At 43.4% G+C, this 20,526-nt stretch overlaps 1 protein-coding gene across 3 annotated transcripts; it reads left to right on the plus strand.

Annotated features, from left to right (window-relative positions):
* Positions 1-8,780: 8,780 nt before the first annotated feature.
* LOC120713707 lies at positions 8,781-19,849 on the plus strand. 3 transcript variants are annotated; one of them, XM_039999659.1, is made up of 5 exons: positions 8,781-9,208; positions 9,326-9,454; positions 9,546-9,737; positions 9,866-10,113; positions 19,338-19,849. In XM_039999659.1, the coding sequence occupies exons 2-5, from the start codon at positions 9,340-9,342 to the stop codon at positions 19,392-19,394; spliced, it is 612 nt and encodes a 203-aa protein (XP_039855593.1). In that variant the 5' UTR covers positions 8,781-9,208; positions 9,326-9,339; the 3' UTR covers positions 19,395-19,849. The 3 variants fall into 3 exon arrangements, with proteins under 3 accessions (XP_039855593.1, XP_039855591.1, XP_039855592.1); XM_039999657.1 differs by lacking the exon at positions 19,338-19,849 and having other exon boundaries at positions 9,866-10,308; XM_039999658.1 differs by lacking the exons at positions 8,781-9,208; positions 19,338-19,849 and having other exon boundaries at positions 9,218-9,454; positions 9,866-10,308.
* Positions 19,850-20,526: the final 677 nt, after the last annotated feature.

Consider the following 20,526-nt stretch of genomic DNA (forward strand, 5'->3'; position numbering starts at 1 on the left):
TACCATGCACCAGACACTTCCTTTTCCATACAATGCATTCATTCAGGCTACATCCATATATCCGAGTTAAATAATACTGCATGTATGAAATCCTATTTGGCCATCAGACGCACACCAAAGTGGATGGCTACTTGTTGACGTTTTCTTACTGACCAAGAAGAAACCCTATTTGGCAATAAAAACACACAAAGTCGATAGCTAGCTGTCTGACATTTTCTCATTGACGAAGACGAACAAGTCAATGCTAGTTGCCAACGTTTTCTTACCGTGTGCTTGGTTGGGTGAATGAAACGAACCTAGATGGGTCGAACCCCTCTTTTTGATGTTTGGTTCTGGGTTGGACAGGGGACCAAACCAACTCTGAGGGAATATTCCCCTCAGATGCGGGTTGGACCCGTCCGCCCAAATCTGGCGGACGAGTTCAACCCCCTCGGGTTCCACCCTTTCCGTCTCCTCGTCTTCAATGCCGGAGCAGAGAGGCGAGTCAGAGCTTCTCATGGCAATCCAAGCGGAGGAGCGCGGCCGGGCGGCGGTCCTGGCGGAGGCGTGGGCGGAGCGCAACTGGCCGGGGCGGACGAGCACGGCCATGGCGAAGGCGTGGATGGGTAGCGTGGCCATGGCAGGTGGGGGAGCTGGAGGAGGCGACGGGGCGGCAGCGAACTTGACCGCGCCACCGCGGTGGTAGGCGACGGCGGCGGGGAGGTCGAGCGTGGTGGCGGCGACCTCGGCCCCGGATCTGGCAGCGGCGAATTCGGCCCCGTGGATCTGGTGCCGTCCAGAGCGGCGGCGCATGGAGGCAATGTCGGCCGGCGGACGGGAGGGCGGCGATGGAGGGCGACGCTGGTGGGCAGGCGAGGTCGGCCGGCGGGCGGAAGACTGCGCGGCTGAGGAGGATGGGGCCGACGGGCGGGCCGCGGTGAGCAGGCGAGGAGCTTGGCTCGGTGCTGCTGTCGAGCGGAGGAAGATAAAGAATCTGATAGACTGACACTGACACATGGGACCCGCTGATTACTGTAGCTATGGCATGATAACTGTACTCCATCCCTCTGTTACCATCCCTCCGATCAAACAAAAAACAGGATGAACACAGCCTTTTGAACCAAACACTAAGAGGGGGTGGTTCCATCCCCAAAACGAGGGACATAGCCAACCCATCCCTCTAGTCCCAGAACTAAACACATGGTTATTGATGAAGATGAAATCCTATATTTGGCAATCAAAGAAACACCAAGTCAATGGCAACCTGTGAACGTTTTCTCATTGATGAAGATGAAATCCTATTTGGAAATAAAAACACGCCAAGTCGATGACTAGCTTTTCACATTTTGTTACTAACGAAGACAAAATCCTATTTGGCAATCAACACATGCCAAGTCAAATTGCTAGATGTCAACGTTTTCCACTGACGAAAAAAAAATCCTATTTGACAATCAAACACACACCAAGTCGATTGCTAGCTGTTGACGTTTTCTTATTGATGAAGATGAAATCCTATCAATCAAACACACGGCACGTCGATGGCTAGCTATTGACGTTTTCTTACTGATGAAGACAAAATCCTATTTGGCAATCCAACACATGAGAAGCCGATGGATCCTATTTGGCAATCAAACACATGGCAAGTCGATGGCTGGCTGTCGACGTTTTCTTATTGACCAAGAAGACTTATTACCTTTAGAACTTGAACGGTCTATGCTACGGAAAACCAGTTCGGTGAACCATAAATAAAGCTCCATTCATCGATTAAAAGCTCCAAGACTATGCTAGCCCCAAGACACCAAACCAAAGTTTATGGCCTCTTTGGCATGGCTTCTCGCGAAGCCTACTAAACGGATAAAGAAAATTGGATTCACACGTCTAACACTTGGAGCCGGAGCCCTTTTTAAATGGAATGGAGAAGCCCAAAAAAACGGTGGCTTCTCTTGGATCCTTTCCCTTCAAGGATCTCTAAAATTACTACATTATATTGACATTAAGAAGATGTTTTGCCAAACGATTTCCAAAATGGCTCCTACTCCTCATAAGAAGCTACTCCACCTGAGTAGCCAAAGCTGGAGATGAATTTGAGGAGACAGAGTCATGCCAAATGGGGACTTAGTCGTTCACATTTTCTCTTAACCCTCCTTTGGAACTGGTTCACATTTTCTCTTAACCCTCCTTTGGAACTGATGCGGCACACTATATTGGAGGTCAAGTACAAGGTGCTAATAACTATAAGAACAACATAAAGTGTTGAAGGAACAACATCAATAATGTGCTAGTAGAGATAACACCCTAAGGGCAGTTCGAATCCACAGAAAACAATCCGAATACACAGATAGTACAAGTTCAATCCAATGCTCAAGAACAAGATCTAATCCAAGATATATAATAAGTTCATCAAGTTGTATTGATAAAATGGTGAATACAAGAGACAAATTTACAAAACATAAGGGCATTGCCTCTGTTTTAGGCTCCAAGGCCTTAGACAACTCAAATACAACTAATATGACAATCCATAACCTACTAGATGACAACCAAGTTACAACTATATGACAACTCTTGTATAGCTCATAATAACTCACATGTTACTCATATACAACTAAGAAACAACCCATAGAATAGCCTAGTATCTTCTAGCATGATATATATGAAATATGCCAAATTTTACCTAGCTAAGTAAACCAGGAAGCTCTGGAGGTAAAACTCAATTTGAATTCTAGGTCTTAATAGAAATTTCATATTTCTCTTCTAACACTTGGTATCATCTAGTTTGTGTTGACATTCTTTATGAGACTTGAATGCTCATGAGACATCTATATGTTGTCCCTCATGAGGAACAAAGGATTGAATCAGGAATTTATTGGGATTTGAAATGTGTAGAAAATTTTCCTATGCCCCTTTAGAATAATGGACTAGACACCAAAGAATAATCCAAAATTTTTATAGAAGGGAGTTCATGCCTTAAAAATTTAGGAGAAAATATAACATGAGCTCCAACCTAATAAAAACTTTCTTGTATGTCTGTCTCTCTCTTCACGTTCTATGTTGTTCTTATGTTGCGTCCAAAGGATATATTAGGAAGCTTCATGTGTTCTAAATTCTTGTGAGATTGCCATTGTCATGTATCCTGTATTTTTTTTCTATTACTATGTTTTGCAAAATCATATGTTCCAAAGGACCACTAAACGAGATACTACTATGCTAGAGCTGCACCGGTGTATACTCGGAAAAATTATGAACCTCGACAAATCATTCAAGTGCTACTTGCTCGAGCCTACAGCAATACAAGCCAACACCCACCAAGGCCGTGTTTAGTTGCGTGTTGTAAAGTTTTTGAAAAGGCATCTTTCTATATTTGAAGTACTAAATATAGACTAATCACAAAAATAATTACAGAACTCGTCTGTAAATCGCGAGACGAATCTAATGAGCCTAATTAATTTGGCATTAGAGGTTATTTACTGTAGCATTAATGTAGCAATTTAGCATCTAATTACAGCCTAATTAGGTTCATTAGATTCGTCTCGTCATTTACAGACAGCAGTCGCAATGCGTTTTTTATTTCGTCTAGATTTAAGTTTTCATGCAGGTGCCGAAATTTTTTTTTGAAATTTTGATTTTTGTAACTAAACACGGCCCAAACAAAAAAGGAATTCCAACAAAAAAATAGCCAACACCCACCTAACAAAAAAAGAGCCCGACATGCACCAGGCCACTACTACGGTATTACCCTCCAGTGTGAAGCATTGGGGGTGCAAGAACAAGATTCCATATTAAAGGGTTGTGTAACAGTAGGATCCAACGTGAAGCATGCAGCAGGAATCTTTACAGACATGTCACAGTCACAGCAGGCCTTCATTTCTCTGTGTCGAGTGGGCCTGTTTGGTTGCTCTTACTAAATTTTAGTGAGGGTCACATCAAATGTTTGACCATTATTTAAGAGTATAAAATATATATTAATAATAAAACTAACCGTAGAAATATGTGCTAAATCACAAGACGAATTTAATAAGGTATTTGACCCCATAATTAGTAGATTGTTACTGTGTAACATCACTGTAGTCAATCATCGATTAATTAGGCTCATTAGATTCGTCTCGCAAAATAATATCCATATGTGAAAAGATTTGCAAATAAAATTTATTTAATACTGCTAAATAATAAGATTCTTTCAGACTAAAGTTACTAATATTTAGTGATGGAACCAAACCGGGCCTGGTCGATGAGACTTCATTACTTCAATTGGTGCTCTTTAGCCATTCACATTTTTCTGACATCAAAGGACAGCTAGCCGAGGGCATGGTGTGCGGTTGTTTAAATTGACTTGACCCACTGTACAACTATAGAGCTCGATGGGGGCTTTGGGGCCTACCCGTGTTACCAACTGCTAAGTTAATTAATCATTCATGTCTCCAAGGTAGTAAGTACTACCTCCAAACAGGCCCGACGAAGACTTCAATTGGTGCTCTTCATAGCCATTCATATTTTTCTGACATCGAAGGACAGCTAGCTGAGGGCATGGTGTCCGGTTGTTTAAATTGACTTGACCTACTATACAACTATAGAGATTGATGGGGGCTTTGGGGCCTACCCCGTTTTACCCACCGCTAAGTTAATTAATCATTCATGTCTCCAAGTTAAGTACCACCTCCAAACAGGGCCCAACGATACTTCAATTGGTGCTATTCATAGCCGTTCACATTTTTCTGACATCAAAGGATAGCTAGCTGAGGGCATGGCGTCCGGTTGTTTAAATTGACTTGACCTACTGTACAACTGCAGAGCTTAATGGGGCTTTGGGGCCTACCCCGTGTTACTCACCGATAAGTTAATTAATCATTCATGTCTCCAAGGTAACTACTAGCTCAAACAGGGCCCGACGAGACTTCAATTGGTGCTATTCATAGCCATTCACCGTGTTCGGCAGTCTGGAGCTGGAGGCTGGAGCTGGAGTGGTATGAGAGAAAAATACTATTATCTAGCTGGTGGACGGAGGCTGGAGCTGGAGTGGTGTGAGAGAGAAATACTGTAGGGCTGGAGGGCAACCGACCAGCCGAACACGGTGATTCACATTTTTCTGACATCAAAGGACAGCTAGCTGAGGGCACGGCGTCCGGTTGTTTAAATTGACTTGACCTACCGTACAACTGTAGAGCTTGATGGGGCTTTGGGGGCTACCCCATGTTACCCACCGTTAAGTTAATTAATCATTCACGTCTCCAAGGTAACTACTACCTCAAACAGGGCCCGACGAGACTTCAATCGGTGCTATTCATAGCCATTCACATTTTTCTGACATCAAAGGACAGCTACCTGAGGGCACGGCGTCCGGTTGTTTAAATTGACTTGACCCACTGTACAACTATAGAGCTCGATGGGGGCTTTGGGGCCTACCCGTGTTACCCACTGCTAAGTTAATTAATCATTCATGTCTCCAAGGTAGTAAGTACTACCTCCAAACAGGCCCGACGAAGACTTCAATTGGTGCTCTTCATAGCCATTCATATTTTTCTGACATCGAAGGACAGCTAGCTGATGGCATGGTGTCCGGTTGTTTAAATTGACTTGACCTACTGTACAACTATAGAGATTGATGGGGGCTTTGGGGCCTACCCCGTTTTACCCACCGCTAAGTTAATCAATCATTCATGTCTCCAAGTTAAGTACCACCTCCAAACAGGGCCCAACGATACTTCAATTGGTGCTATTCATAGCCGTTCACATTTTTCTAACATCAAAGGACAGCTAGCTGAGGACACGGCGTCCGGTTGTTTAAATTGACTTGACCTACTGTACAACTGCAGAGCTTAATGGGGCTTTGGGGCCTACCCCGTGTTACCAATAAGTTAATTAATCATTCATGTCTCCAAGGTAACTACTAGCTCAAACAGGGCCCGACGAGACTTCAATTGGTGCTATTCATAGCCATTCACCGTGTTCGGCAGTCTGGAGCTGGAGGCTGGAGCTGGAGTGGTGTGAGAGAAAAATACTATTAACTAGCTGGTGGCTGGAGGCTGGAGCTGGAGTGGTGTGAGAAAGAAATACTGTAGGGCTGGAGGGCAACCGACCAGCCGAACACGGTGATTCACATTTTTCTGACATCAAAGGACAGCTAGCTGAGGGCACGGCGTCCGGTTGTTTAAATTGACTTGACCTACTGTACAACTGTAGAGCTTGATGGGGCTTTGGGGCCTACCCCATGTTACCCACCGTTAAGTTAATTAATCATTCATGTCTCCAAGGTAACTACTACCTCAAACAAGGCCCGATGAGACTTCAATCGCTGCTATTCATAGCCATTCACATTTTTCTGACATCAAAGGACAGCTAGCCGAGGGCATGGTGTGCGGTTGTTTAAATTGACTTGACCCACTGTACAACTATAGAGCTCGATGGGGGCTTTGGGGCCTACCCGTGTTACCCACTGCTAAGTTAATTAATCATTCATGTCTCCAAGGTAGTAAGTACTACCTCCAAACAGGCCCGACGAAGACTTCAATTGGTGCTCTTCATAGCCATTCATATTTTTCTGACATCGAAGGACGGCTAGCTGAGGGCATGGTGTCCGGTTGTTTAAATTGACTTTACCTACTGTACAACTATAGAGATTGATGGGGGCTTTGGCGCCTACCCCGTTTTACCCACCGCTAAGTTAATTAATCATTCATGTCTCCAAGTTAAGTACCACCTCCAAATAGGGCCCAACTCATACCTCAATTGGTGCTATTCATAGCCGTTCACATTTTTCTGACATCAAAGGACAGCTAGTTGAGGGCTCGGCGTCTGGTTGTTTAAATTGACTTGACCTACTGTACAACTGCAGAGCTTAATGGGGCTTTGGGGCCTACCCCGTGTTACCCACTGTTAAGTTAATTAATCATTCATGTCTCCAAGGTAACTACTAGCTCAAACAGGGCCCGACGAGACTTCAATTGGTGCTATTCATAGCCATTCGCCGTGTTCGGCAGGCTGGAGCTGGAGTGGTGTGAGAGAAAAATACTGTTATCTGGCTGGTGGCTGGAGGCTGGAGCTGGAGTGGTGTGAGAGAGAAATACTATAGGGCTGGAGGGCAACCGACCAGCCGAACACGGTGATTCACATTTTTCTGACATCAAAGGACAGCTAGCTGAGGGCACGGCGTCCGGTTGTTTAAATTGACTTGACCTACTGTACAACTGTAGAGCTTGATGGGGCATTGGGGCCTACCCCATGTTACCCACCGTTAAGTTAATTAATCATTCATGTCTCCAAGGTAACTACTACCTCAAACAGGGCCCGACGAGACTTCAATCGGTGCTATTCATAGCCATTCACATTTTTCTGACATCAAAGGACAGCTACCTGAGGGCACGGCGTCCGGTTGTTTAAATTGACTTGACCCACTGTACAACTGTAGAGCTCGATGGGGGCTTTGGGGCCTACCCCGTGTTACCCACTGCTAAGTTAATTAATCATTCATGTCTCCAAGGTAGTAAGTACTACCTCCAAACAGGCCCGACGAAGACTTCAATTGGTGCTCTTCATAGCCATTCATATTTTTCTGACATCAAAGGACAGCTAGCTGAGGGCATGGTGTCCGGTTGTTTAAATTGACTTGACGTACTGTACAACTATAGAGATTGATGGGGGCTTTGGGGCCTACCCCGTTTTACCCACCGCTAAGTTAATTAATCATTCATGTCTCCAAGTTAAGTACCACCTCCAAACAGGGCCCAACGATACTTCAATTGGTGCTATTCATAGCCGTTCACATTTTTCTGACATCAAAGGATAGCTAGCTGAGGGCACGGCGTCCGGTTGTTTAAATTGACTTGACCTACTGTACAACTGCAGAGCTTAATGGGGCTTTGGGGCCTACCCCCGTGTTACCCACTGTTAAGTTAATTAATCATTCATGTCTCCAAGGTAACTACTAGCTCAAACAGGGCCCGACGAGACTTCAATTGGTGCTATTCATAGCCATTCACCGTGTTCGGCAGGCTGGAGCTGGAGTGGTGTGAGAGAAAAATACTGTTATCTGGATGGTGGCCGGAGGCTGGAGCTGGAGTGGTGTGAGATAGAAATATTGTAGGGTTGGAGGGCAACCGATCAGCCGAACACGGTGATTCACATTTTTCTGACATCAAAGGACAGCTAGCTGAGGGCACGGCGTCCGGTTGTTTAAATTGACTTGACCTACTGTACAACTGTAGAGCTTGATGGGGCTTTGGGGCCTACCCCATGTTACCCATCGTTAAGTTAATTAATCATTCATGTCTCCAAGGTAACTACTACCTCAAACGGGGCCCGACGAGACTTCAATCGGTGCTATTCATAGCCATTCACATTTTTCTGACATCAAAGGACAGCTACCTGAGGGCATGACGTCCGGTTGTTTAAATTGACTTGACCCACTGTACAACTGTAGAGCTCGATGGGGGCTTTGGGGCCTACCCGGTGTTACCTACCGCTAAGTTAATTAATAATTCATGTCTCAACCATTGTGTACCCTATAAATTATACCCAGGAAACTATCTCTATTAAAATCTACGTATGATAGCTATCTCTCGTAGGCTTCAACTTGATCTGATAGCCAGTGTTTTGTCTATCACCAGACTCCAACACACACCTCCCTAGACTCCAACACACACCTCCCCGACGTCCACCCTCTGCCCGCAAAACCCCCCACGCCAAGTCCCTAGTTCGAACCACGATCTCCCACTTAAAAAAATGAAATACATTGACCGTGCAGATGGTCTTCCGCTGAGGGAAACCCCACCCACCTCCCCCCTCCCCCCCCCCCCCCCACCCCCAAAAAAACCAAATGTTTCCACTGTGAATAGGGCTGGTCTCTCGCTGAGGAAAAAATTCCAAAAAAAAAATCAAACGTTTCCACCATGAAACCCTACATGTGCACATCGCCACTGGATATCTATGCTACGGCCACCGCCTATCGTCGGGTCTCTGCCGCGGCCACTGCTCGTCGTCACATTCAACCCCGATCATTAGGTCTACGCTGTGGTTGCCGCCGATCGTCGTGTTCCGGTCGTCGGGTCTCCGCCGAGGGTGCTGGTCGTCAGGTCTCCACCGCGGCTGTTGTCCATCATCGTGTTCAACCGTGGGCAACGCTTGTCTCGGGACTCCACGGCCGCCCCCAGACGTCGTCGTGTTCCGGTCGTTGGGTCTCCGCCGCGGCCCTGTAGACCATCTGTATGCCCAGAACGACCCTCAAACATTGCATCGCAAGGTGCGGGATATTTTTTTAATCTACTTCCCTCTATTGTCTACTTCCCTCTCTACTTTATATGTTTCACTAATATTAAATATTACATTGTGCATATTAAATATTACATTGTGCATGTAGGTGGGTCATCCAGTATGGATTACCTACGTAGTCAAAGTGAGAGATACAACAACATGGATGCACATAACAAGGAGGCTCTATTGCAACGTAAGGGGCAGCACTATAGAAGAAACGCCAGCGACTTGCCAGGTGAGAATGTTTACAACTAAGTCCGCTAAAACTGAGGTTGAAAAAGAAAATTGTACTCTTATTATGTGTGACCATGTTATTTTATTTCCAGATGTAAATTTGCCTGGCCTAGCCTCCAACAATGTAGCTGCCAAAACCAATTTAGATGAATTCGACCGTGCCATATTCGAACCTACCCATACATTTGAAGACGGTGAAGAAACCGACATGAACGGTGGCCATGTATTGCACACCGACGATTTATATGCTGCTGATAATGGAATCGTTCTGCTACAACCACAAGGTTCCATTACTTCCTACATACATCGTTTCTGACAATTACCTTAATTATATTATATAGATATATATATTGTATTAGCCAATCAGTTTTTTCATAAATCAATTAATACTGGATATTTATTTCTCCCACAGATGACAATTATGAGTCATATGGTGTGTGTGCGGAGGGTGCAGGAGGGCACAGTATGACTGATGATCCTTATGAAGTGATCTACCAGAACCTGCCACAGAGGCATAAATTAAGAAATGTTCCTGACTGCCGTTTCTGTGGTGCGATGAGGTTTCAGTATGAGCCACCTGGGTTTTGTCGTAGAAAAGGAAAGGTAAACATACATATATCGGAGGTTCCCAAAGAGCTGAAAAGGTTATTCACAAGTCAGGTACACGATGATGAAATAGACATTCAAGAATTTCTCAAACATCTTATTCCTCATGTAAAAGACTGATTTTCCTTTATGGATGTGGTGTGAGACTTAAGTATCAGATTTTTAGACTATAGAAACCTACACTATCATTTTAATTTTTTATGTGTATGACTTAAATGCAATCGTAGTGTTAGCATTGCTATTCTTCACTATCGGAACATATATTTTTCTTTTGCCTGCATTTGTTCATGGATGGAATGTCACCCGTAGCGTTAGCACGGGCAAGCTACTAGTACCTTTAATTAATCGACTAAAGTCGTGGTCAGTGTTTTGGAGGAAAAAAAATACAAGCATGGCAACGACCAAGGAAAGGGTTGTTAATTTGGAACGCACGAATAATTTTATAGATTTGGTGTAAGAAATTCACAATTAATAATCAGTTCATTATTACAGAAATTTCACATGAGATAAAAAAAACACCTATTTTCCAAAGGTTGCCTTAAAATTTCGGCCACCAGTAGAAAGACATGTAGTACCTTACTTGGATGCCACCTTCAGGGCAGATGTGTTTGGTTGCCCACATCAAGGGTCCACGGTAACTACTCATGTGTATAATCAGAATAAAGAGATTGTTTGGACGCCTGCATTAACAGAATCATTCTGCATCCACTCTTTCAAAATATGCCCTTGTACAGGATGACTAGACATACCCAAAATGAGCTCAACTACTCTTCCACCGTGTGGCCCATATGTTAGCCTCAGGGTGAATGGTCTCTGCACCCAGTCGTGATGAAGTTAACCAAACACATTAACACGGTTATTACACTCATAGGTATAGCTACCATACAATCAACCAAACACTTTCCTTTCATATACAATGCATACATTCAGGTTGCATGCATATATCCGAGTTAGACAATACTGCATGTATGAAATCCTATTTGCCAATCAAACACATACCAATGCAAGTCAATGGTTAGCTGTCGATGTTTTCTTATTGACGAAGACAAAATTCTATTGGCAACCAAACAAACACCAAGTGATGGCCAGCTGTCGAGGTTTTCTTATTGACCAAGAGGACTTGACTTTAGGTCTGGGGTAGCTATGCTACGGACAGTCAGTCTAGTGAACCATAAATAAAGCTCTGCTCGTCGATTAAAAAATACAAGACTGCTAGCACCAATATTGCCAGCTATGTTTGAAATCCTATTTGGCAATCAAACACACACCAAATCAATGGTTAGCTATCGATGTTTTCGTATTGACGAAGACGAAATTCTATTTGGCAATCAAACAAACACCAAGTTGATGGCTAGCTGTCGAGGTTTTATTTCTTATTGACCAAGAGGACTTGACTTTAGGTCTGGGGTGGCTATGCTACGGACAATCAGTCTGGTGAACCATAAAGAAAGTTCCGCTCATTGATTAAAGCTACAAGACTGTGCTAGCACCAAGATTGCTAGCTATCAAAGTTTTCTAATTGACGAATAGGACTTACCTTTTGGTCCGGGAAGGCTATTCTGGCCGTGTTTAGTTCTTTTTGCAAATTTTTTTTGAAAAAGAATCTTACCAATTTGAAGTACTAAATGAAGTCTATTTACAAATTTTTTGCACAGATGGGTTGTAAATCGCGAGACGAATCTAATGATGCTAATTAATCTACGATTAATTAATAATTAGCGGATGGTTACTGTAGCATCATTGTTGCAAATCATGGATTAAGTAGGCTCATTAGATTCGTCTCGCGATTTACAGCCCATCCATGTAAAAAGTTTTGTAAATAGACTTCATTTAGTACTTTAAATTAGTAAGATTCTTTCGCAAAATTTTGTGTTTTTGCGTTTACGGAGTGGGAACTAAACAGAGCCTCTATGTAAAATCAGGCCGGTGGACCATAAATGATGCTCCGCTCCCCGATTAAATGCTCCAAGATTGTGCTAAGATGCCAAGCCAAAGTTTACGGCCTCTTTGGCATGGCTTCTAAAATAGATTCTCATGAAACCCTACTAAACGTATAATTAAGAAAAGAAAAGTATACATACATGGGAGCCCGAGCCATTTTTAACTAGAATGGAGAAGCCCATGTCCTCTTCCAACAAAGATATCTAAAATTACTAAATTGCCATTGAGAAATTATTTTGCCAAATGATTTCCAAAATAGCTCCTGCTCCTCATGGGAGGCTGCTCCACATTAGGAGCCAGAACTATGTCTTAGTAGAAAATTCACATTTCTCTTCTAACACTTAGTATCAAATCTACTTTCAGTTGGCATTCTTGAAGAGACTTGAATGTTCAAGTGCCATCTATATGTTGTCGCTAATCAGGAACAAATAATAGAGATAGGAATTTTGTGGGAGTTGAATGTATAGAAATTTTTCCTGTGTCCGTTTAGAATAATGGATTGGACACCTAAGAATTTTACAAAAATTATATAGAGCTAGGCGTATGGTGCGTACATTTGCGCAGCCAGTAATGAAATTTCAAAAATTTATGTCTTTGTATCTTACTTTTTTTTAAAATATGTACTACTTTTTCCATATATCACCCTTTTCGTTATAGTAAGCTATGCCTTAGTGTTGATAAATATAGTTCAAATCTAACCTACGACACTAACAATTTGTTTTGTTGAGCTTTAATAATATTTTAGATATAATTATTTCTGTTTTTCTATTCCAATTGAATAATTATTATTGGTTTTAGTTTTTCTAATTAATATATATACTTGTAACTTAGACATATCTAGAAGATATTTTAGATTTTATTTTTCATAATGACAATACTGGGTTATTTTTATTTTGGTGTAAGGGTATTTTGGACTAATATTTATCGTAATGGCAGTGGTGGGTAATTTTTATATTTTTTTTCCTTCGATTAACATGGGAATTAGTAAACCTTGAGAGCGAACGTGGATGCTTCTTTTGTTTGCCAAATACTAAGATAATAGAATAGATGGTTCATTCCAAAAAAAATCGGAGAAAATATAACATAAGCTCCAACCTCATAAAAACTTTCTTGTGTGTTTATCTCTCTCTTCACATTCTATGTTTTTCCTTTGTTACGTACAAAGGCTCTATTAAGAAGTTTCATGTGTTTTAAAATTCCTGTTTGATTGCCGGCCGGTGTCATGCATCCTGAATCATGTGTTTCAAAGGAGCTCTAAATTAAAGGAGAGACTACTAGGAGGCTCTAGCAACGACATTCACAGGAACGGACATGGCGACCGAAGCTTCAGGTGCGGCGGCCGGAACGGCCCCCACACTGCCGGCAGCGCGGCGTCGGGAACTTGTCAGGCGCGCTCCGGCGAGCCACCTGACAGCATCCTGCCCGCTTCGGGCGCACGGCTCCCCCCCCGTCTGGGCTCCACAAGGGAGAGGGAGCGCACTTTTCCACCAAAAGGAGGTAGATGCGGCAGGTGGGAGAGAGGCTAGGTGGTGAGCTCTCGGCCATGGATGGAGCAGGGCCCTTTGGAGAAGAGATCTGGGCGCTCTATCCACCCCACGCTTGAAGATGACGGAGCGATACAGGAATTTTTTGGGCAGCTTTGGTTCGTCCCCACCGATTCCCCCACACCTAGGGTTAGGGAGAAGAGGGCGGCGGAGAACCTGGTCTGGATCCGCAAGGATCTCTGGACCTCGAAACAATTCAGTGCGAGTGATTGCTTTCCAGTTGGGGATTCAGATACTTTTGCTGGGAAACCCTCAAGGATTTCCTTCGCAGAGCTCTTGTGGGGTGAGGAAGGGAGAAGATCCTTTGCACAGGTGGTGAAACAAGCGATGGCGGGGAGAGGAAGAGGGCGATAGAGACCGCGGGCTCCTGATACGGAGTGGGAGAGCTGGGGTGGAGGGAACGGGGGATGGCAATTTCCTCCTCCACCAGGGTTCTTCCAGAATCCCCAACCTCCGATCGGCTTCTTCCCCAACTAGCACTACCCCCAGCCGCCAGCCATGCAACAGTTCGGCCCTCCATATCCCCCACATCCCTTTGGGTCCAGATCGAGAGGGCAGTTCGTCGGTCGCGGGAGGGCGAATCAACCGCGGAATCAGCCTCAGCAGAACTCCCAACAGAAGCAACAGCAAGGTGAGAAACAACCCCAAGGGCAGATGGATCCGAAGAGGCAAGAAAAGACCACAGATCCTCCATGTGGTTCAAAGGTAATTCCTTCTGAAACCAACAAATTTCCACATGTGGTCTGCTTCAATTGTGGTGCTTCGGGCCATTACATTTCGAGTTGTTCTGAGCCTCGAATTTGCTTCATCTGCCATGAGAAAGATCATGTGTCTGATGGTTGTGAGGAATGTAAGAAACCAATATTGGCAGCTCAGTACTATGGCACTTCCAGTACAGGTTTGGGCTTCTACCACATCGATGTTGAGGCTAGGGTTGGCAGGTTCAATCTCTGGAAAGGTTTTGACAATTCTGGTGTCTTCGTTATTGAGGAAGGTGACATAACTGAGGAAGAGATTATTGAGAACCTAAAGGAGCAGGTGGATAAGAATTGAGATTGGCACTTGACCAAAGTTGAAGATTACCATTTTTTAGTGAAGTTCCCTCCCCACAAAAGAGTAGATAGGAGTGTGACAAACGACAAGACCTCATACTTTTACTTGAGAGGAGGTGTCTTGGCTTCCTTGAAGCCTTGGGATGGTGAACTGGAGGCTGTTGGCAAATGAGAAAGTCGGTGCAAATCAAAGGGATACTGCCAAAATGGTGTGATTGGACTACAGTTAAGGAAGTGGCTTCTAGTCTAGGCAAACTGGTTGAGGTGGACTGGCTGTCCCTATTCAACAGTTCTTTTAGTATGATAAGAGTTAGGCTGATGTGCAAGAATCCACAGAAAATACCTATGCAAAGAATAGTAGAGATGAGTGACAAACTGTATCTGCTAACTTTCAAAGCTGAAGGCATTATACAAGACCAAAAGCCAAGTGAAGGTGGAGATAAAGGTGCTGAAGATGGTGAGGAAGGTGATGAGGACCTAGACAATGATGACCTACTTGGGGAGGATTTGGGGGGTGAGTGGGATCCAACAGCTCCTAACCAAGATGGCAACAGAGACAATGACCAGGCCCCTTCTGGCAATGACAAGCCTGGGGAGGGTAGCACATTAGGGGGCAGAGGTAAAGCAGGGGGCAAGCTGGCCAGCTCTCAAAAGGGGAGTGTTAAAAATTGCTTGCAGATGGATCAATTTGCTGATAATGAAGGGCTATCAAATTGCTCCAATCAGATTCCCAGGTGTATCAACCTTCTACAGGCTATGGAGCTGGAAGGACAAGAGGTAAGCAGTGAGGCTGAGCAAGATGAGGAGCAGAACTCAGACAATGAATTGATGCAGCTGCCTGATGACTGGGTGTATGCTCTCCAGAGTAAATCTGTATCTCAACAGGAGATGACCTACAAAGATGAGCTTGAAACTGAAGTGGCATCAAAAAGATAGAAAAACAAATCTAGGACCTAGGGGCCAATACAGGTTGAAGGGAGGAGTAGGAGGAACCCTACTGACACTAGGACTGCTCTAGAGAAAGCCCAGGACATCAAGAGGAAGTGGAGCCCACAAGCTCTCAAAGGTAAGAAAACCGAACACACATCTTCTACTTCTAATCCCAGTTCAGATTTTGTTTCTAAGGTAAGAAAACCGAACACACATCTTCTACTTCTAATCCCAGTTCAGATTTTGTTTCTCTAGCTAAACATATAGGAATTTCAGTTCAGGATGAGAACCCTGGCTATAAGAAAGTAGTCTCTTCTATGGAAGAATTAGAACACCAAAGAGAGCTTACCTTGAGAAAAGACTGCAAACAGTGCTGTGCTAGCCCTAATAGTTCTAAAGTAACTGAGCTCATTAGTAGTGATGCTAGATTTGGGGAAAAGGATGGAGATCCTATAACACCCTCTGATAATTCCTTCTCCCAGGGGCATGGCCATGACCCTAATGAGATAATGGTAGCTGGTAGAAAGTAGGTAGGAATAAATATAAATCTAGATTGAAATGATAGGTCTCTTCTGGAACATTAGAGGCTTACGTAAAATTGGCAGAGTCCCTGCTATTACTAGTAGAATTAGGGACACTCATGCTGACTTTGTAGGGATTTTGGAAACAAAGAAAGAAAATTTTAGTCCTGGGTTTCTTAGGTCTCTAACTGGGACTGTCCCTTTCAGCTGGAATTTCTTACCAGCAAATGGCTCAGCAAGTGGTATCCTGGTTGGTGCTAATGCTGATCTATACACTGTGGTAGTGGCAGATATCCTTAGTTTCTCTGTGAGCATTATGATTACTGACAAGAAAACTGGCTTCAGCTGGAAGCTGGTTGTAGTTTATGGCTCTTCCTATGAGGAAGGAAAACAAGCTTTCTTAGATGAATTACATGCTGTGATGGGTAAGTGGCAGGGCCCCACCATCATAGGAGGTGACTTTAACCTAGTAAGGCTAAGCAGTGATAAAAGTAACCTTAGAATCAATCATAAGTGGGCAGATGCCTTCAATGATTGGGTCAATAAGTGGGCTTTGGTTGAGCTCAGTGCTAATAACAGGAAGTTCACCTGAACTAACTCCCAGGAGAATTTAGTTATGGCTAAAATTGATAGGATTATTGTGTCTACTGACTGGAATTTAGCTCTTCCTCTGGCTAGAGTGAAGGCTTTCGACAGACTTCCTAGTGATCATAATCCTTTGCTACTAGATGCAAGCACTAATGCCTTCTTTGGTAAGAAGTGCTTTAGGTTTGAGAAATGGTGGCTAGAAAAAGATTCTTTTACCAAAATAGTTGAAAAAGTTTGGTCTCAACCCTACAATGAGGTTAAGAGCATAGATAGATGGCAATTTAGAGATAGATGGCAATTTAGAGTGAGAACTTTTCGAAAGTTAGTCAGGGGTTGGGCAGCTAATGAGGTTGCTGAGATGAACAGAGAAAAAACTGCTCTGGCTAATGAGTATAATAGCTTGGATAAGCTCCTGGAAGTCAGATGATCTCTGTCAGACAGTGAGAGAGATAGGATGGATACTGCTTCTAGAAATTTAGAAAAAATCTGGGCCTTAGAAGAAATTAAGGCTAGACAGAGATCGAGAGAGAGGGACATTATAGAAGGGGATAGAAACACAACTTATTTTCAGGCGGTGGCAAATCAAAGAAGTAGGAAAAAGAGGGTGGATTTCCTAGAGGGCCCAAATGGTCAAGTTCATGACCAAGCTGGAATGGTGAAAATAGCAGTAGACTTTTACAAAAATTTGTTTGCTAAGGAAGAGAGAGCTGGCATCTCCTTAGAGGAAAGTTTCTAGGACATTTCTCATAAAGTTACACCTGAGGAGAATGACATGCTTTGTGCCCCCTTTTCTGAAGCTGAAATTAAGGAGGTTGTTTTTAGCTGCTACTTAGAAGGGGCACCTGGGCCTGATGGCCTTTCTTTCTTATTCTACCAGAAATTTTGGGAAGTGATCAAGGCTGACTTGGTAGAAATGTTTGACGATTGGCATAAAGGGGATCTAGATCTCCGTAGGCTTAATTTTTCCATGCTAACTCTGATCCCAAAAGTTGAAAATGCTTGTAACATGAAGTTCTTTAGACCTATTAGTCTGATTAATTGTAGTTTTAAAATCTTCTCGAAAGTTTTAACCCTCAGACTTGGCAAAGTCTCTAATAGATTAGTGGCCAAAAGCCAAAGTGCCTTTATTAAAGGTAGGTACATCCTAGAAAGCGTGGTAGTGGATCATGAATTGGTCCATAGTGTTAAGAAATCAAAGCAACCTTGGGTTATCCTCAAGCTTGATTACGAGAAAGCTTATGATAGGGTAAGTTGGGACTTTCTCTTTGAAATTCTTAAAGCTAGGGGTTTTAATCTGACTTGGATAAGTTGGATTGAACATCTAGTGATTGGAGGGTCGATTGGGGTCAACCTTAATGGTGAAGAGAGCAGCTTCTTTAAGCCAGGGAAAGGCTTAAGACAAGGGGACCCTATCTCCCCCCTCCTTTTTAATTTAGTTGGTAATACCCTCACTAGAATGTTGGAGAAAGCCGTAGAGAGTGCTTTGTTTGGGGGTCTACTAACTGATTTTAGAAATGGAGGTGTTGTGTCTCTTCAGTATGCTGATGACACAATCCTGTTCTCAGACTATGATGAGCAACACCTTTGGAACTTAAAGGGTTGCCTGATGTGGTTTGAGCAACTCTCAGGTATGAGGATTAATTTCCACAAAAGTGAAATTATCCCTCTTAACCTGAGTGGTGAAGAGATACACAAGATTTCACACATCTTTGGTTGTCCTGTGGGGTCCTTCCCCATTAAGTACTTAGGTGTACCTCTTCATTATGAAAAACTGAAAAGAGAAGATATCCAACCCCTGGTAGATAAAATGCTGAGGAAAGTTGCTAGCTGGAAAGGAAGGCTCCTCTCACATGCAGCTAGAGTAGTTCTGATTAAAACGTGTTTAGCCAGTATTCCTATATACCTCATGTCCTTTATCAAATTCCCTAAGTGGGCGATAAAGGCAATTAACACACAGATGGCCAACTGTTTATGGGATGATTCAGTTGATCACCGTAGGTACCACCTAGTTAATTGGGAAACAGTGTCGATGTGTAAAGATTTTGGTGGCCTAGGCATCCCTAACTTGAGAGACCTTAACCTTTGCTTGCTTGGCTCCTGGGTTAAAAGATATCACAATGATGGAGGTGGCCTAGGCATCCCTAACTTGAAAGAACTTAAAATGTACTTTCCGAAGGACTGTAGGTCAAAGATTGATGAATGATTGGCTGGAGGTTAAGCAAATTGCCTCTAGCATCAATTTCACCCTCGAGGAAGACTCTCTGATTTGGATGTTCTCATCCAAAGGGGTTTACTCTTCGCAAACTCTCTACAAGATTATCAATTTTAGAGGGGTCAAACAAACCCATGTGTCTGCTGTCTGGAAGCTTGTCATCCCACCAATGGTCCATTTTTTCCTGTGGCTACTCTCTAGAAATAAGAATCTGACTAGGGATGTTTTGGAGACTAGGGGCAAAATTCTAGAGGACAATACTTGCCTTTTCTGCAATGAAAGAGAAACTTCTCATCACCTGTTTTTTGAGTGTGTAGTTGCAAGACACATGTGGGGCGTGATTTCTGTGCTCCTAAACTTAGATATAGGTTCTGACTTTGAATCAATAGGTGGCAAGTGGCTCAGCAATAAACGCTTTCTAGTTCTTAACACGTTTACTTCTGCTTCCTTATGGTGTCTTTGGAAATTAAGAAATGATATGCATTTTCAGAACACAAGGTGGAGAAGTATGGAAGTGCTTCTTCTGAAAATTGCTGGGACACTTTAGAATTGGATAATTCTGTGTCCTGGAACCAGAAAGACAGCCTCTCCTCTTTGGTAGAAGAACTAAGGAAGATTGCTTCAAGACCTGGGAGGATTACTGGCTGAAGCGTGGTCTATCGGCGACGTCCCTATCCCTCTGGAAGCTCTCTGACTACAGCTGGGAGCCGAAGCTCATGCCAGAAGAATTGTAAGGAACTTTGTGAAGGTGAACTGCTGATGGCCGGTGGTGAGGAATCTTGATCTGCCATGCGGAGGCCTGAGGACTTGAAGAAATTTTGGGCAAGTGTCTGTGCTGGTGACAGTGGCGAGGTTTTGTGCCACTGCCCTTCCGTTAGTCTTGTCTTACTCTAGCTTTGGTGTTGCCTGTCTTACTGTTGTTGGGTTGTATACCTCTGTTGGCTGCCTTGGTGGTAAGCCGAACTGGTGCTGTAAACTGTATTCGTCTTTTCATCAATTAAGACGGGGAGCTTGGCTCCTAAAACTCTAAAAAAAAAAGGAGACTACTATGGTAGAGCACTAGAGCAGCACCTACGTATACTTCTCGGAAAAAGTGTGAACCTCAGACACATCATTCAAGTGCTACTCATACCAAAATGTTCGAGCGTACAGCAAAACAAGCCAAATCCAACCCAGAAAAAAAAAACGACAAGCGGGACATGCACCAGGTCACGACCCTCGGCGTGCAGCATTGGGCGCAAGAATAAGATTCCAGATTAATGTGTTGTTTAACAGCATCCTATCCTCCAGCGTGAAGCAGCAGGAATCTTTCTTTGGCATAACTCAGCACCCTCTAAACAGCACCGTAGCTATTCTGAACCACCGTCATTTTTCTCACGGAGGTTCGGTTCATCAATGAGAGGTTGGTCGACCAGACCTCAATTGGTGGTCTTTACAACCGTTCACATTTTTTCTAAGATCAAAGGACAGCTGGTGGACGGCGCGGTGTCCGGTTGGTTGTTACTAGAATTGACTTGACCTATTGTACTCCCTCCATTCCAAATTATAAGTCATTTCAAGAATCTTGGAGAGTCAAAATTTTTCAAATTTGACCAAATTTATATGATAAGATAATAATATTTATGATATCAATTAAGTATCATTAGATTCTTTGTTAGTTATATTTTCATACTACATCT

Source organism: Panicum virgatum, chromosome 6K, assembly GCF_016808335.1.
Source record: "Panicum virgatum strain AP13 chromosome 6K, P.virgatum_v5, whole genome shotgun sequence".
NCBI lineage: Eukaryota > Viridiplantae > Streptophyta > Magnoliopsida > Poales > Poaceae > Panicum > Panicum virgatum.

What these genes read in the sequence shown, in the direction of transcription:
- LOC120713707 (XM_039999657.1), top strand. Translation starts at nt 9,340, where the DNA reads ATGGATTACCTACGTAGTCAAAGTGAGAGATACAACAACATGGATGCA. An exon ending in AAACGCCAGCGACTTGCCAG is followed by an intron (nt 9,455 to 9,545) that starts GTGAGAATGTTT and finishes TTTTATTTCCAG; the next exon opens with ATGTAAATTTGCCTGGCCTA. An exon ending in CGTTCTGCTACAACCACAAG is followed by an intron (nt 9,738 to 9,865) that starts GTTCCATTACTT and finishes TTTCTCCCACAG; the next exon opens with ATGACAATTATGAGTCATAT.